Source organism: Lethenteron reissneri, chromosome 25 (assembly GCF_015708825.2).
Source record: "Lethenteron reissneri isolate LAM-NWPU_2019-01 chromosome 25, ASM1570882v1, whole genome shotgun sequence".
NCBI classification, from domain to species: domain Eukaryota; kingdom Metazoa; phylum Chordata; class Hyperoartia; order Petromyzontiformes; family Petromyzontidae; genus Lethenteron; species Lethenteron reissneri.
The window spans coordinates 3,908,483-3,925,595 of NC_083803.1; the positions used below are offsets into that span (position 1 = coordinate 3,908,483).

Genomic DNA, 17,113 nt, shown 5'->3' on the forward strand with positions numbered 1-17,113 from the left:
CATAATCCCAAAAACACACAAAGGACACATAACAAGACAAAGACTCCTCTACAGCGTGAATAGACTGTTGGGGCAAGTGCTGTTCGTGAGCACCTATGAAGGCCCGCACAGCACGCAAGCACCACACTCAGCCACCTTTGTCTCCCCATTGCTGATGTTTACACACCGCAAAAATTGCTTACTCCTTACAGACTACACCTACGGGAGGCCCAGGACCGGTTCATATATTCGCCACTGTTATTGGTCATGAGCGGGAATCAAACTCTGTTCGCCAGGTTTGGAGTGCAGCGTGCGAACTACTTTCCCACCGCTCCTCAAAACACATCCACTAAAAACACATTTTACATTCATTTATGCATTTCATTTTCTCAAAAAAAATTCCAAAATGAAAGCTTGAGATGTCACATTTTGTTTGCACCATGGTAACAGCTTAAATCAGATGGGTTAGGTAACTGTCAGTGCCCGTACAAAATTCAAGGCAAATACATATTTGAGTCACTCAAGAAACCAAGGAAAAAAACTTCAGTTCTTGCGAAAACGTGTTTTGTACAAGTCTGTTTATTTGACAATGCCATTTAATATTGAAGCGTTTAACATTGCATCTGATCTATCACATATACGCTTGACCATTACTTTGTGTCTGTAAGCACTGTGTAGCAGTGCTGGCCAGCTGATGTGTACCTTGAACTGCTGCTGAATGGCTTTGTCATTGTCTGGCCTCAGGTACTCCAGCACGTGTGGTATCAAATCCCGGCAGCAGAAGTTGAATGTGCTAAGCGATGAGAAAAAAACCTGCTGTGCCTTACTCCTCACCTGTTACAAATGAAACAATGAATGAAAAACACTGAACTCGTAACATTCACCCGTAACACATTATGAACACATTTAGTCGGTATCTGGTGGAGCACGGCTGTAATCCCGGGTGCCATACCCTGGCTTGCGAGAAGGAGACGGTATGGAAAAATGTGGACTACACCCATTTCATCTGTACGGAATAGTGTTGCCTGCTCCCACATGTGCTCCGGTTTCTACCAACATGTATGCTCATTTATTGGCCCGAAATCATCTGAATATACAGAGGACCATAGAGCTGCGGCTATTGTTGGTGCCGGCTCATCCCCTTGGCTGCCTTCAAACTTACCTGTGGTTCCCCGTGCCTCAAGAGTCTTTCTCTCTCTTTGATAGCAAGCGTTTACTGTGCGGCGCGTTACATTTTGAATGTATTATTGAAGAAAGGCTGCAATCGCTATTTTATTGCAACGCCAATCAGAGAGCACAAAACTTGGCTCACACTTCTGCCTGACAGTGGCCCATGCAGCACACACCTGACTGTAAGTGCTGGTCGACAGCTTCAGCAGGTCCATCAGCACCTCCTTGTGGATGGTCCTGTAGGTGCTGCCTTCCATAGCCAGGCTTCTCAACTAGAAAAATATCAGCAATCTGTCAGCATTTGTTATCAAAAACTGGGCAATTTATTTTTTATAACGCACAGATTTATTTTTAATCCCTTCTCAGATCGTTGTAGTTTGTTGCTGTGCATGTCGGCTCTCGTTCAGATGCAATATTTTTGCCTTCAGGGCATTTTCGTCCATTTGTTACGATAATCTCGTGAAAAATTGAATTATCAGCTTGCCTCGTGTTGCAGCATCACGCGGTCGATGAGCAGGGCTCGGATGTGCTGCTTGTGGCCATGGAGCTGGGGCAGCAGGGACACATGATGCCTTATAATCATCAAACGGTACGCAAGAATTTCTCATTGTAAACCATCAGACGTGACCACACAAAAGCCGGGCTGCACCGATATCGTGCCAATACCTTGTCCTCCATGGATTTCTTCACCAGGCTAAAGCTTTTCCATCTGGAGTCAAACTCTGCCTTGTGGGAGCCTTGGAAGAGCAACACCACTCCAAGGATCTGCAGAAAAATGTCGTGTGTTGGCACACCAGCGTCGCCGCACGTCACACCCGCGATGTTTTACCACATTCACGGCATGCGCACACGGGGCGTGGGAACGCTACAGCAATTTGTCAATTACCGTCAATATCAATGCTCACGAAACGTGCGTCGCATCACAAGCGGAGGAAGCAATTCTTGACAATGTATGCAAATTCACAACACCCAAACAGCAAACTGCCCTTGTGTGCATAAAACCTACCTTAATTATCTGGAACAATGACTTTGTGTCGTCTTCTGAGTTTTCAAGGATGTATTCTAATAATGATACGAAACAATGACAGATTAAGTGTTTCTGTCACACAGACGGTTCTTCTGTTATATATGCACAGTCGTTAAATTGGTTTGACACAGCAAAGGACAGATTAAAGATGACCTGACCGATATAGACTGTACCTTTTCAAGTATTAAAATATAGTATAAGCTTATATGTTGACAATTGGCATGTGTAAAATGTACTTACTTAGCAGATTTCTTGTAACTTTCAGAATAGTTTCTCTGTAGTTTTCTCTGTTCGTGTCTAATTGGGTAAATAGACCACATTGACTTAATGGATAAACAGTGAACAAACAACGTAAACAAATATACATACATATGTATATACACAAGTGTGAGTATCTATACATACCACAGTCAACCCCTGTGTAGATTAAAATATCTTCAATTTCTATCAAACTTGGGACTCTGAAAAAGATATACATTCAAAAATTCCACGTACAAAGTGAACAGAAAATTGCCAATGGGTTTATTCTCTTCATAAATGACACACGGCTTGAGTTCAACTGTTCATCATTTTCATTCCAAATGAACGAACGGAAATTAAATACAATGGTTACACTGCTATAAAGAAGCAGCGGTCAGTAATGCGTGCAGTAGCGTTGCTCGTACAGGTTGGGAATCTTCTCTCCGACAAGCGGTGGCATGATGCTGCCAGCTCCCATGATGCAGTTCGTCACGATTGACAGACTCTGCTGAACCGTCTCTCTTCAAACACAGAAAGACACGAGCACACCATACGCAACACGTTACATTCAAGCAAAGCATGACCGACTACTCCGCGTGACCTTGTTTTTAAACTTATATCGTGAAAAACTATTCATGAGCATTTGCGCATCGATGCTGGCGGCACCTCGTCATGTCGCTCCCGGTCGTGTAGGACTCCAGTTTCACAAGTTCGGGCCACAGGAAAGTGTCGAGGAGGCTGTGCGTGAGGGCCAACTCGGCAGGCGAGGGCATGTGCCACTTCATGTCCAGATTATGCAGGTTCCCAGGCCTACCCCAGTCCTGTTGGCATATGGTGAGCCGCGTTGATAGAAGAGAGTTGTAATTGATGCAGTTGAAAGAAATCATTATTTTTCGCAACAACCACAAATACAGCCCGCATGTGTATTATAAGCTACACATTCCATTGTGATGAACACAATAACTTAAAATACATCCTTACACAGCCAGCTTCCAAATTTACTTAAAAAGTACACTTTTCTTCAGGTCCACTTTTCTGAGGGAAGAGAACGGTGGATGTCCAATGAATAAACTGGTCCCCGTCATAGTAATGTACAATGTTAATGAGTGGCTTAGAACCCCCACGGGAGATGAGTACCGTCCCAAACTTATGCAAGTATGAGAACTTTGACTTTGTCATTACCATATTTTTCGACCGAAGTGTACAACCAAGGCTGTGTATATATGTGTGTGTGTTGTGTTATTGTTAACAAAATATAGTAGAGCCCAACATCAACATTCCCTGCTCGTGGCTGGACGCTCCCTTACTTGGGAAACGCACAGTGCGCGGCCGCCGTGTTGTGGTACACACACCCTGATAGGAAGGTACTCGGACAGGGGCTGGTTGAAGCTTCCCGGAACGCTGCAGTACTCGGTGGGGTAGATCATGGTGGCTGAGCGCAGCATGTGCTGCAGGAGCTTCCCGGCAAGCGTGTAGCCCTGCTTGTTCTTCAGCCACAGCGTGCGCTTCAGAATGCTCTCCAGCTGCCCACGGTACGGCAGCACTTCGGCACCATTGATGCGCACAATCTGACAACAAATGTCAAACGTAAACTTCGCCGCCACACACAAAAAACGATGAGTGGGTATGGGTTTTACGGCCTTTACAAACGTACAATGCTAGCACCTTTGGAGTGTATGGATTTAAGCCCTAGTTTACTGCTTGTGGTAAAATAATTATCACACAAAGCTATGTTAATGGTCTTAGCCCACAATTATCACTGAATTAACGAAAACATCCCATTTTACACAAATTCGGCAGCAGCTGTAAAGGTAAAGCAACACGAGTGACAGTATAAAGCATCTATGTAGTCATAGATAAATTATAGTGGACGGATAATGCAACGAGAAGTAATTCTATAATTCCGTGATGCATGTCTACATATTTTTATTTTATATTTATCGGGCAGACAGATGCAGACTACAATTTGTGTGCAAACAGACATTTCAAAAACGCTTGTCGATGAACACATTTGAAAATAATTACACACTTGAACTCTTATTCTTGGTTCTTTCGGTAAAGTCACGTACAATGGAAATAATAAAACAATAAAAATAAAACATTAAATAAAACATTATAAATATTGATTTTATTTTATTATTTCCATTCTACGTGACTTTACCGAAAGAACCAAGAAGATGAATCCCTGCAGTCACGAAAGCTTTAAATCGAAACTTGAACTCTTCTTAAAATCCTAACCTCAGACAGCAGCTGGAGGTTCCAGATGAGCTCCTTGTCCAGCTCTTCTTCTTGCTGCACCTCCTCATCTGAGAGGAAAGGTCCATCATGTCCAAAGCCAGACCAAATGCATTAGCATCGACGTGAAAAATCCCTCCACACAATTAGTGGCCCTGACAAAGTTGCAGCATGAAAGGTGGGAAGATTCTTACGGTTGGTGAGGTGGGTGATGACGGCACAGCAATGAGGGACAAACAGCTTCAGCGCCTCGGCAGGTCGGCACTGACCAAGAGACCAAAACAATGCGGAAATTATTCCACCGATTTAATTGTTGAGCGAGTTAGGTGCTTACATACTTCCTCGCAAACACGATTGAATGGCTTTCCAAACTCGACATGGATGTTATAAACTCGTCCGTTGCAATAAAAATGTCATACAAAAGTATAAGATACTCCACGTCCTGCTACTTGTTCGTTTGGAAGCTGTGGCTAAAACCGTGCCCCAGCCGATAAAAAAAACTACATGCTTCAGCCACATGTGTCGCATTAGATAGAACTATGTCACAGACATTACGTTACCATGGATATGGTCACATCAATCATTAGCCAAGGCTGCGGCTTACCTTTGCTGATGCTCGACACATGTCTGCTGCCATTTTTCCTGCAACTCTGGCTTCGAATATGTTGGTGGTAGCAAAGTTGAACAACTTGTCGAGAGCAGCCTAAAAGAGATTTAAAAAACACCATTAAATTCACCGATTCATATGATAATAATATGAAGTTTCTGAAACTCGCCCAACTCAGACATAATAGCACAACTACAGAAGTGCACGCATAAAACATGAACAACACATTTCTATTACATTGAAACAAAGTGTTGAAGTCACTGCTTGCCAGACCTTGTAAATCTGTGGTGAGGCCTGCATGAGGATAGTGCTGAAGGTGGAGGAGAGGCCCAGCTCCACCATGCTCTCCACGTGTGTCATCTTCTCCGTCTCCGTCTCTTCCCGCGTCTGCTCCAATGTGCTGCTCTCCACCAGCGCAAAGCATCTGCATGCAGAGGGAGGCATATGAAGCTATGTGCATTCCGCTCTGTGGTGCCACGTCCCGTGAGTCTGACTTGGAATGTATGGGACAGGATTGCAACTCACTTGTCCATGAACTGCAGGACAAAGTCTTCAAACTCTGCAGTGGCCGAGCATAACTCCCTTTCTTCCTAATATGGCAAACGAAATGGTAAGGGAGCAAGTTTTTTCATTGCAGCAAGCACAATCAGCCATGTAATGCAGTCATTTATGTATTTGTGCAATTTGTGCAGAACATTTACACCTACTAACCTTAGTGAGGTCAGTTCCGTTTTGCAGAGCTGGAGAGCAGTCCACCAAAGGCATGAGCGTCGCAAACGTTGCGATGAACTGAAACGTGATCTGTAACCCGCAAATGTCCGCGTGCTCATTTTAGTAACATACCAACCTGACACAAGCGCCGAGCGCGCTGATAAAAAAATGTAACGAACAAAAAGAAAAGCAAGCGTGATAAAAATGTAATGTTCGGAACAAAACGAGGTCTTACCATGCACTTGCTGAAGTCATTCGGGTCGACTCCAGGCAGGGCTCTCAGGAGGAGTGGGAGGGCATGGGAGGGTCCCTCTGGAAACCATCGCCCGCCGCGGATCAAGCTGCGCGCCACGCCGATCACGCAGCTCATGGTGGCCGTCAGTTGGTGTGGCTCCGTCAGGGTTTCCAGCGCCGAGTATGTCCTTTGTTGCGACAGTTTAATGGCACAATGATTTGCTTATGAATTAATAAGCCACGCATGAATATCTCATGACAAAAATCGGCCAGGTTGATAAAAAAAATTCACAGGCCAAATGGAATACAGAGCGTTTGACTTACAAAAACACTTGAGAATTTTTTTAAGTGTGGGGTGGATGTCTGGATTTTGAATGCAGGATCTCAGGCAGGCCAGCTCAGTGCTCTGACATCTGTGCCACCCATCTATGCCACCCATCCACCTTTAATAAAGTTTCTTGCTCAAACAGGTAGACTCACTTTTCGAGAACGGGTGGGATGACGAGTTCGGGACGCACGAGTGCGAGATTCTGCAGGGCCTGCGCAGCATCCAGGCTGCCGATCTTGCTGAACATAGCCAGCAGCACCGGCTGCATTAGGCTCTCCACGAAAGCGGTGACGTCATCCTCCGTGAGCTTGTGGCTGGGTGGCACCGGCGTTTGCCAGCTGGGCTTGCGGTACCGCTCGTGGTGCAGGCGCCGCACCAAGCAAGCCGGCAGCTTCTGCACCAACTTCATTAGCTTCAGCTGGTACAAAGGGTCACCGTCACACCAGACATAGGCACAACTTTATTGCAACCACTCTTAAACAAATGTTATCCTATGAACCATGTGCCAGTAGATGAAAAGCAGTGTAAAACCTGCACGCGCTCATTATGTTAGATTTTGTTTTATTTACATGCTCCTTCACAAGTCCATTCGATCAGGGAGGTTTTCGTCATGGTTAATTACCAAAACATTTTATTGCTTTGTAGAGTCTTTTTTATAGTTTCTATAACTGCGGAATTTCTGACCTCACTAACTTTTTTTAATTTCCTACTTTACGAGCAAGATCAAGAGAGTGAATGCTTGAGTCAGTTACAGGTTTAAAATAGAACACTAAAAGCATCTCCCAGTAAAACAGAAGGACAGCCACCTGCCACATACTTTGCATTTTGCACAAAAAACATTGACAGTGGCTCTAACGTGAATAAATCTTTCGCTTTGGTTTATTGTGTAGTTTTCAAGTTTGACCATATGCCATATGTTGTCATTAATAATAGATCAACGGGGAATAGGAATCGTGGTTATCCGATATTTACCGCATAGACTACAGCTGCCGCATGAACGCACTTGACACGTATGCTGCACGCTCACGACTTTGGCGCAATTCCCATGCTATGCCCAACCTAAAAATATATACTCTTATTATATTCCAACAATAATACATCACTAAGCACCGCACATTGTTACAAAATGAAAACATGTTTTTTTTAAAGGCAAGCAAAAAGAACCATGACCTTTATGCTTATAAACATTATTTTCCGTAAAAATTATTCACATCAGACAGACTGTGGTCATGGACCCTTACCAGCCATCTGCCATTGTTAGACGGATGATAGAACGAAGTCACTGCATTGAAGAAGCCGGTCAAATGTTTCTGAGCAAGTTTAGAAGGTCCACCCTAAAGGAAAAATGCAATTGCCACACAATGAATGACACCATACAGGAGTTATTTAATTCAGGCTATTTATATTCAAGTAACACAATGCTGAAATAATTATACCACCGTTAACATAATCATTAATAAATAATAAACACCTACTACGTTTTGTGAAAGCTAATTACAGCTCGGTTGTAATTTTATCCCAGCAATTGTATAGCACCCTTCACTTACACAAAGTGTGCATTTCAGCCACATTACCTTTGATACATACATCACAGTAATTTGTACAGTTGGTAAATTGTATTTGGTATTATTTTAACGTGTCGCGTGCTTGCAAGAAACGAATAGAGGCACAACATCTGTCCATGAAGAATATGAATATCTCATCTCTAGAAAGTGAAAATACAAATCATAGATGCTAATGGTTAAAGAGTCCCACATTACACTATCAGCTCGAGGGATTTAGTGAAAATGGAAAACAAGGGCATTAAATACCTAAGCCACATTGTATACATCCAACTAAAATATTATTTTATGTGAATCATTGTATGCACATCGCTGTCAGAGATAATGGTTGAGAGAAACAAGAGTGGCAGTCAAAAGAGAGATCGTGCCTGGAAGGACATTCCGCTGCAGAGAGGTTACATCAGTTAGTTTGCAGAGGCTAGATGGAGTCTTGTATTGCAGGACCATGAGAGATGGTGATAGTTTCGGAAGGCCTTCATCTGGCAGTCGCTTGATCATGGCTGAAGAAGACTTCTTAAACGTACAAATATTTGCACGTAAATTTTTTTATCTGACATTTAATTGTACCTATCAAAATTTTTTTTTTAAAGTCTCATGCTAGTACATTGAACTCACGAGCATCCGTTGGTGGATAGATCCAGTTTGTGGATAAATGCTGTTTCCAAAAAAAGGTACATGTTTATAGTGCACTGGTTTATTTATTAGATTGTTTTCACATTCGTGACTCAGTGCCCATGTGACTGCAAACATGTCTAAAAGTAAACTGAATACTTTAAAAGCAGAAGAAACATTTTCAAGTCTTCACACTCATATCTACATAGGTATGCATTTTGTAACTAGCATTGGTCAGTTATATTATGTTGTGTATTTAAAATGTTAAGCTATCATGTAGTAATTGTATGTTACCATGACAATTTATTGTACAAATTTGTTTTTCGGTTATCGTGGGACCATTTATCCCGTGGAAGAGGACAGCACACTTTGGGTAGCACGTTCCACAAGTTTCTGCAGAGGTTTGCGGTTTGCCTCCAGCAGGCCATTCTGGTTAATACTGCGGGTGTATTAACCATAACAAGTGCGCCGTCTACTTCACAGTAGATATTAAAAGATCCCAAGTAAACCATGACACCGTGTGTCAACGTCATGGTCCAAACTTGAAAAATTGCTCGCAAATTGCCGAATTGGGAAATATCGCAAAAATCGGCACCTACTACAAAAATTACCAGGAAGCTCCTTTGAAAGGAGTCTTGAGACTCAGCAAGGCATTCCAGGCTAAATAAGCGTAGTAACAATGATAATAATAAAATAATAAAATTCTATATTAATTTTGCCATAAAGTAGGAAACAGAAGCACTATGTCAAATCTCGAATTAGGAGTCGAGATTTTTGCAGACATGTACAAAGCCTGCAGTTCCGTATCTTCAAACCCTTACCAGCATGGACGTGACCCAAACGACCACGTGAGCAATGTCGTAACATTGTGGGCCGAACCTCGCCACCTGCGTGTGATTACTCCCAACCGGAAGATTCAGGCTTCGAAGGATCCTTGTAAAGATCTGAAGGCGAAAACAAATCATCAGAAAACCACTCAATGAAAGATAATATGAGCACGTGTTTGATCTTGTTTCAAAACGTGTGAAACAAAATTACAATTAGTAAGTATTTGAACAAAAAAATATTTGCTCGAAAGAAAAAAATGGGAAAAATAAACTTAAACGTTACGTCTCAACTCGGCAACATTACATTTTAAAAATCATATTGAACGTTTCTATGCGTTGCAATAAGTACAATGGTACAACAGTTGGCTCTTTAAAGGCCACCCTTCAAGGAAATGAAAACTTTGCCACTTGCCTTGGGTATGTAGGGGTCCCAGTCGATGTAGCCTATATTCTCTGAACTCAGCCGGGCAAAGAGATTCACCAGACTCTGTTGGCCAGAACAAATACATTATTAGCTTCCTTTAACTTTAAAAGTTCAGTCAAGCAGTTTGATTATCAATAGGGAAATAACAATTGGTTACATTCTCCAAACATGTTTCCAATTCAGTTTGAGCAGTATAGCAATCAATATCTGTGATGGTATATCATGTCTTTGTTTAACGTAGTTATTTGTAATGTCCATCTGTGACGGCATATCATGTCTTTGTTTAACATAAGTTATCGATAATGTTCATTCTATCCGTGATATTTCCATGCCTGCTCTATGCACACACGTCTGTACCAAGTAATATACAGGGATTAAATAACATTTTCATTGTGGATGTAATGTATGTTAAAGTAAACACGTTATAAGATATTTTTTTTACTTTACATTTAACTTAACTTACTCCTTCCCACTGTGGCAGGTTGTGCACAGAATCCCAAATTCCAACGAATTCGTCAAACCAAAGTCTGTGGAAACATCAGCAAGAAACAAGAGTTACTCAATTCCGCAGTAAAGCATTACACTATTTAAGCGCACGCATGCTGTAGTACCCATTCACTGCCCGTGAGATAACGGAATGCAAAGTGGCTCTCACTGTCTGCTCGCCTGCTTGCATAATAATCCCAATCAGCACACACCAGTGAGCAATATCTCTCTCAGACCTGCCAGCATCCTACCTGAAGCCTTTGTGATGACGTTCTGGTGGCAGAGATGTTGGCAAGAACAGCTCGAAGTAACTGATGCCCTTTTGCATGGTGACATCAAAGGGGCAGAGCAAAGGGCGCCACTCATCCAGCATTTCGGCAGTCGATTTGTCTGAGAAATACCTGAAAATAATAGATCAAATAGGTCAAACCAACAAAATTAAACATGCCGAATTTTATGTTTTTTTTGTCACACAGGTCATGTCAATATTTAGTAGCAAAGCAAACAAGCGGGGAGATTTTATGTATTCACAGTATCTGATGAATCAGTATGGACTTCGTTCGCACCATACACAGCCAAACGTGATAATTGGAAAGCAGTTGAAAGAAATTAATTTTCAATCCAGATGTAAACATCAATAGCTCTAGTGGCGCCCTAATATTGGAAGAGCATTCCAGACGGCCGCAGAAGCGCAATCTGGAAGTGCACAATGCAGTGACTATCTTTGGTCGATGGTTAGCCAAAAGCCGCTGCGCGGATGACCACAGTTTGTGTAATGGTTTATGCTCCTTGGTGAGATCAACAAGGTATTGTGGTTAATTTGTAGCAAGCACTTCGTGTGTAATGAGTGCGAATTCACAATTTATTTGTTTGGCAACCGGAAGCCAATACAGCTCAGCTAGCGTTGGACGGACACGGTCGGACCTTGCAGAGTGGACTTACGTTCGGCAGCAGCGCACCAAAGACTTGAGCACATTTTCCAGGGAACTGTGTGACAGGTGTAAAATAAACAAGTGAATGCAAAGCTTCACATTTTTATTGAAACAGTGTAATGCAACTTAAAATGCAACATTCATACGCTATTCAGAAACGATTATTTTTTATATTGATGTACTATTCATTAAGAGTACAAAATGTTTACACTTTAAACGGTATAAACTGAGCAGGACACATAAAATGCAGTAGCATGCAAAAAAAAATCATATTGTACAAGTTGCAATACATATTTACTGAATCACTGGAGTCAAACAAAAGTAAAAACATATAGATTAGTGAGTGGCGAGCATAAGCAAGACAACATTGCAGCACTGTGAATATAGTGTATACGTTATCCATGCACTTTGAATTAATCTAGTTTTATACGATGGAGAAACACTTACACATTTGACACACAAGACACGCATTGCCAGAAAATTCTAAGCTCCCTGCAGAGAACCCACGATTGAAGGGAAACTCTTGCACAGTATCGAAAATAAGACACTGATTAACATAACACAATTGCTCAAACACACTTTTCCCATTGGGCACTAACATGAAATTTATCTTACTAAACAGTTTGAACATCTCCCATTAAGACGTCACAAAATATAATTTTCATTCTAGAAATGTTAGTAAGTGAATATATACAAACCATTTATGACACAGTTAGTCAATAAACTACAAGGCTGATGTCAGAGTTTTAAAGCAAATCAGTCTCCTGCCCTCTGCACCTCTTTACACATATCCTCATGTGACACACAGCGGTAACACAAGGCTTCAATGCTCATATAGCAACATATGTAGGGAGGCTTCCTTACCACCTATGTATTGCATTAAGCAAAAGTGATCTAGGAGATGGTGAGCCTTGTTGAGAACTGGATTTCAAGACAAAGGAATACAATAAAGCAGTGAAACCATTACCCGCAGCAACTACAATGCAAACGGAGAAACATAACAAAAATGGATGCGGCAAAGGCCATTCATCCATCCTATAAATTCCACCATGGATAAAAACAAGGTTTAAATAGGCCACACTCATGAGGGGACAACTAGGAGCCACACCAGACAAGGTCGCCTACATGCACCATTGTCTGCACAGCATTTTATTACAAACTGTAACATCTAAAAGATTATACATGTAAATAAATGTTACACACAGTATACTCTTTATCAATGACATGATCAAATCATAAGTTCAATAACATTCTCTATTAACGGCCATAAACGCATTGCAGCCAAGTTCTATTTTCGGCAAGGTGCATGTGACTGGGTTATTCAAATTACTGACCAATACACGTGGTGTGCTATTCACGCTTTAAAATGTGTACAGCACACCCTCCAATGACATGGTCACCAAGTAGAGAACAATTGTGACCACACCAATACCACAGCCTTTTAAAAAAACAATATCCCAGATTTTCTGGCAAGTTTTCAAATAATGAAGATGGGTTCTCTGAGAGAATTGCTGTTGTTAAATTCGCAAAGCTTTCTCGACAGCACCTGGTTATAATGACAATACTTTGAGTTGTGGAATTTGGCATTGCTTACTTTGGGTACCAGTTCAACCCCAGATGTTCATTCTTTGAGTAGAACACCCTCTCCACCAGCTGGTAGAGAGGCCTCCAGGGAAGAACAATGTCATCTCTTGAAAGAAGGTCCTTTTTTCTGCGTGGTGAAAAAGACGACAAGTGCTGATGGAATGGTTCGGTTTTATCATTAATGGTCACAATTTTACATTTAAATATTTGTCAATGTATGGGCCACGCTGTGTCGCCCTGATGGAGGAGCCAGCTGAAACTCACTTGAGTAACGTGATGAGAAGTCGTGCGAAGCTCTGCACCATGCTGACCTCCAAATTGGGGATGGTGACCAGCTCATAAACCAGGTTGACAAACAAGACATGGTCCTCCTTGCTAAACTTTCTCCCATACAGGCGAATGTACCTGAAAAAGACAAATGCCACGAATTTAACAGAATGCAATATTTACACAAACGTGTTACGTAGAGCACTTAAGTGTGAATCTTGTATTCATAATTAACGACACCACAGTTTACAATAAAGCAGCCACACAATTAAAAAAAGAATATTTTTACTGTGGCTTATTATGCTGCATATTGCAAAAGAGCAAATGCAATTGCAACTTGCTAAGTCCCACCCACAAAAATGTCACCAGCAGGCACACTGCCGCATCTTAATGGCACACTGCCCAGAACAGAAAGGAACACAACATACAGTCGTCACATAACACACACACACACAGGTGAAATCACTCTCAGGCTATCCAACGCAAAGGTAACTTGGTTTGGTCCTTGGCATTGTCATAAGTGTCACGAAATCGCATTAGAGCTCACCATCCTCCCCCCCACTCCCAAGCCAATTAAGATCTCTAAAAATATTCTGTACTTTGCTGCTGATGATGATGACGATCATAGCATTAGGACGGCAGGTTTAATTCTACACAAGGAGGGGGAACACGCTTTTTTTGGAGGAGGCCTGCCACAGTGTGTTGACCTTTTTTGGCGGGCCGTCAAATGGACATGTTTGAATCTGCTTTGTAAAAGTCACAATTCTAAGGGAAAAAAAAGTATCTGTAAATAAAAAAACAACGACCCACTATTGTGCAGTACTATCTTCCCAGAAGCTTAACACAATCCTCACTGTGGCGGGCCTACGAGAGCGAGCGTGGGGAGGCAGTGTGTGCCAAGGGTGACTTGCAAAATCTCATGGTCACAACCCCGGGGCAACAGCACTAGGCCCGTGAATTCATTCTCACCTTACACCACATTCCTAACGCAGACCCTCTCACTCGCACAAACACAGCCCCTCTTGCCAGGCACAGAGACCAGGTTGATCTAAACCCTGCCCACAATTGCCCCGCGTGATACATAAACACAATCATACGCATGTACACAAAACACGTGTGTCATGCGGACTGTTCACATGGCAAGTAGAGGCTGATCACTGTACACACTGGACACCGTGTGACCGTGTGAGCCGGTAAATCGAGAATACTTTGGGCAGACGACACGCAATCGGACAGACCAGGTACACGAGAAAGCGACATAGACTGAGAGAACGGGGCAGCAACAACAACACAGAGGCACCGATGGGACACCATCCTACCGTCAGCTCTACTTGCCACGAGAAAAGCGAGAGGAGACAGGGCAGCTGCAGGACACACAACACCCATGACACTGAACATACGACGAGAGAGAGAAGAGGAGGGGGGGGGACAAGCAATAGAGGCAACGAGCCGACCCACACATGACAAGACAACGGAGACAAACAGCAAGGACACAAGCAGAGAGGACACCCATGACGAGCTGTCCATCAATCCTAGACAGCACAATGATGACAACCAAAGCGCACATGGCAGTCAAGCGCGCTCACACAGGGCCCCGGACACGCACAAACAAACAGACAACAACAACACAAACGAGCCAGCACGACAGCAAGACGAGGAAGGACCGAGCCCTTACAGGGACAGCCTCCGGGTGCAGTGCATCCCGCCAGGCCACAGCTCACGGAGCTCCACGGCCCTCGCCAAGTTGCGTCTCAGCTCGGCCAGGAGCCGCCCGGCCTCCACCTGCAGTCGCGGCCCCGCGTAGGGCAGCAGCGCATTGTACACATTCTGCTTCTGGCTTCGCTCCTCCTCCTCCTCCTCGTCCTCCTCTTCGCCCATGGTCGTTATCGTCGTCGTCGTGGTCGGTCGGTGGTGGTCGTCGTCGTCGGTCTGTTGGTGGCGGTGCGGGAAGGAGAGGACGCGGCCGGCGAGCCGCTGAACGGGAAGCTTGGGCCTGCAGTTTCCCCGGCACGTCACGTGACGTGACGTCCACCAGCACCTCTACCGCCCCCTACAGCCCCCACCACCAACCCTCCTACCCCTATCACCACCCCCACCACCCCCACCACCACCACCCCCTCTAACGCCCCCTACCACCACCTACCACCACCACCACCACCCCTACCGCCACCACCACCACCCCTACCGCCACCACCGCCACCACCCCCACCACCACCCCCACCCCCACCGCCCCCTACCGCCACCGCCCCCTACCACCACCCACCACCTACCACACCACCTACCACACCACCTACCACCTACCACCACCCACCACCTACCACCACCCCTACCACCACCTACCACACCACCTACCACCACCTACCACCACACCTACCACCACCACCATCACCCCCACCACCACCACCCCCTCTACCGCCCCTACCACCACCTACCACCACCTACCACCCACCACCACCACCCCTACCATCACCACCCCCTCTACCGCCCCCTACCGCCACCTACCACCACCACCCATCACCACCACCCCGACCACACGCCTACCACCACCACCCCCACCACCACACCCCCTACCGCCCCCTACCACCACCACCCCCACCACCACCACCCCCACCACCCCCCCTACCACCACCACCCCTACCGGCCCCTACCACCCCTACCACCACCACCCCTACCAACAACAGCAACAACCGCCATTCGCCACTAAGTGGCGGTGACGTCACCACGACGCTTTTGCCAGGTCATGTGCACCTTGAGGCCACGTTAAGAGTCGAACGCCCGCTGGCAGGAGGTCACGGGGCAGACCCAGGTGCCACGGGTCGACTGACTGAGATGACCGAGATGACTGGCTGATGCACCACCTGTGCCCCCTACTGTGCCAACTTGCTGTGCTTTAGCCACCCGGCGCTCCGCTCATTGTTGTGAGCGTCGCTCCTCCGCCCTCCGTTGTTGTTGGAGGGCGACTGCCTCCAACTGCCCAGTAGCGTCCTTCACGAGCCTCCTCCACAGAGGCCGATCTTGACACCGCTGGTACCAGTCATCGGCAAGTTCACTCAGCTCCACGTCTTCCTGTACCACATCACTCCATCTCTTCTCTAGCCCTTGCCGCGCCCGTTTAGCCCCCTCGATCCGGCCGAACAAAAGCTGTTTAGGCATGTGGTGGCTGGGCATGCGGGCTACATGACCCAGCCAACGCAGCCTTGCCTGCCGGAGGAGCTCACCGATGGGACTTTGCCCAGATCTTTCAAGGATTTGTGAGCTCCTCACACAATCCAGTCCTGGTTAAACCCAGGATGGATCGTAGGCAGGCCAGCCTAAATGTTTCCAACCGGCGAAGATGCTCATTAGGGGGGTCTACAGTTTCGCAAGCGTAGAGAAGGGAGGGAATGACTGTGGTCGAGAAGACCTGAAGCTTCGTGCGGAGCGACAGACCAGGTAGCTTCCACACAGCGTTACGCAACTGATGAAAAGATATTGCCGCTCGACTGATTCGGAGTGAGACTTCTGCTGTTAAACTGGAGCCGGTCATAAGCACACTTCCCAGGTATGGGAAACTCTCCACTCTCTCCACTACTGCCCCATCACCGATTGGGAGTTTTGGGGGTGGAGTGTCCGATGGTACAAAATACCCAGGCAGGTGCTTAGTTTTGGTGGGGCTGATGGTAAGGCCTCACCTCTTAGTGGCACGCTCCAGTCTCAGCAGCAGCGTCTCCAACTCCTCTGAATGAGCAGCTATTACCAAATCATCAGCATACATAACGTGGTTGACCAATAGGGAGCCATCCCTTGATCGCACCCGGGCATCGATCAGCCTCCCATTATATCTGTACCAAATGGAGAATTCCCCCGGTACAGCTATTGAAGGCTTCACGAACTACGTAGTCAAAATAG

At 45.1% G+C, this 17,113-nt stretch overlaps 1 protein-coding gene across 4 annotated transcripts in view; it reads right to left on the bottom strand.

The window, feature by feature from the left end:
* PSME4 (proteasome activator subunit 4) overlaps positions 1-15,293 on the bottom strand; it is a 30,729-nt gene extending 15,436 nt beyond the window's left edge. Inside the window, exons 1-28 of one of the 4 annotated variants that reach the window (XM_061558937.1) lie at positions 14,901-15,293; positions 13,223-13,363; positions 12,969-13,085; positions 12,239-12,295; positions 11,385-11,429; positions 10,694-10,843; positions 10,420-10,483; positions 9,945-10,019; positions 9,527-9,649; positions 7,773-7,865; positions 6,684-6,949; positions 6,205-6,391; positions 5,970-6,059; positions 5,784-5,848; positions 5,532-5,682; positions 5,256-5,354; positions 4,846-4,915; positions 4,655-4,722; positions 3,769-3,984; positions 3,083-3,237; positions 2,842-2,937; positions 2,582-2,637; positions 2,417-2,473; positions 2,156-2,211; positions 1,816-1,914; positions 1,634-1,696; positions 1,326-1,421; positions 682-813 (exon numbers count right to left, since the gene is read on the bottom strand). In XM_061558937.1, coding sequence (XP_061414921.1) covers positions 682-813; positions 1,326-1,421; positions 1,634-1,696; positions 1,816-1,914; positions 2,156-2,211; positions 2,417-2,473; positions 2,582-2,637; positions 2,842-2,937; positions 3,083-3,237; positions 3,769-3,984; positions 4,655-4,722; positions 4,846-4,915; positions 5,256-5,354; positions 5,532-5,682; positions 5,784-5,848; positions 5,970-6,059; positions 6,205-6,391; positions 6,684-6,949; positions 7,773-7,865; positions 9,527-9,649; positions 9,945-10,019; positions 10,420-10,483; positions 10,694-10,843; positions 11,385-11,429; positions 12,239-12,295; positions 12,969-13,085; positions 13,223-13,363; positions 14,901-15,103 — 3,090 coding nt within the window. In that variant the 5' untranslated portion in view covers positions 15,104-15,293. The remainder of the gene's footprint in view (positions 1-681; positions 814-1,325; positions 1,422-1,633; positions 1,697-1,815; positions 1,915-2,155; positions 2,212-2,416; positions 2,474-2,581; positions 2,638-2,841; positions 2,938-3,082; positions 3,238-3,768; positions 3,985-4,654; positions 4,723-4,845; positions 4,916-5,255; positions 5,355-5,531; positions 5,683-5,783; positions 5,849-5,969; positions 6,060-6,204; positions 6,392-6,683; positions 6,950-7,772; positions 7,866-9,526; positions 9,650-9,944; positions 10,020-10,419; positions 10,484-10,693; positions 10,844-11,384; positions 11,430-12,238; positions 12,296-12,968; positions 13,086-13,222; positions 13,364-14,900) is intronic. The other 3 variants (XM_061558938.1, XM_061558939.1, XM_061558941.1) reach the window with 3 other exon arrangements.
* Between the last annotated feature and the right edge of the window lie 1,820 nt (positions 15,294-17,113).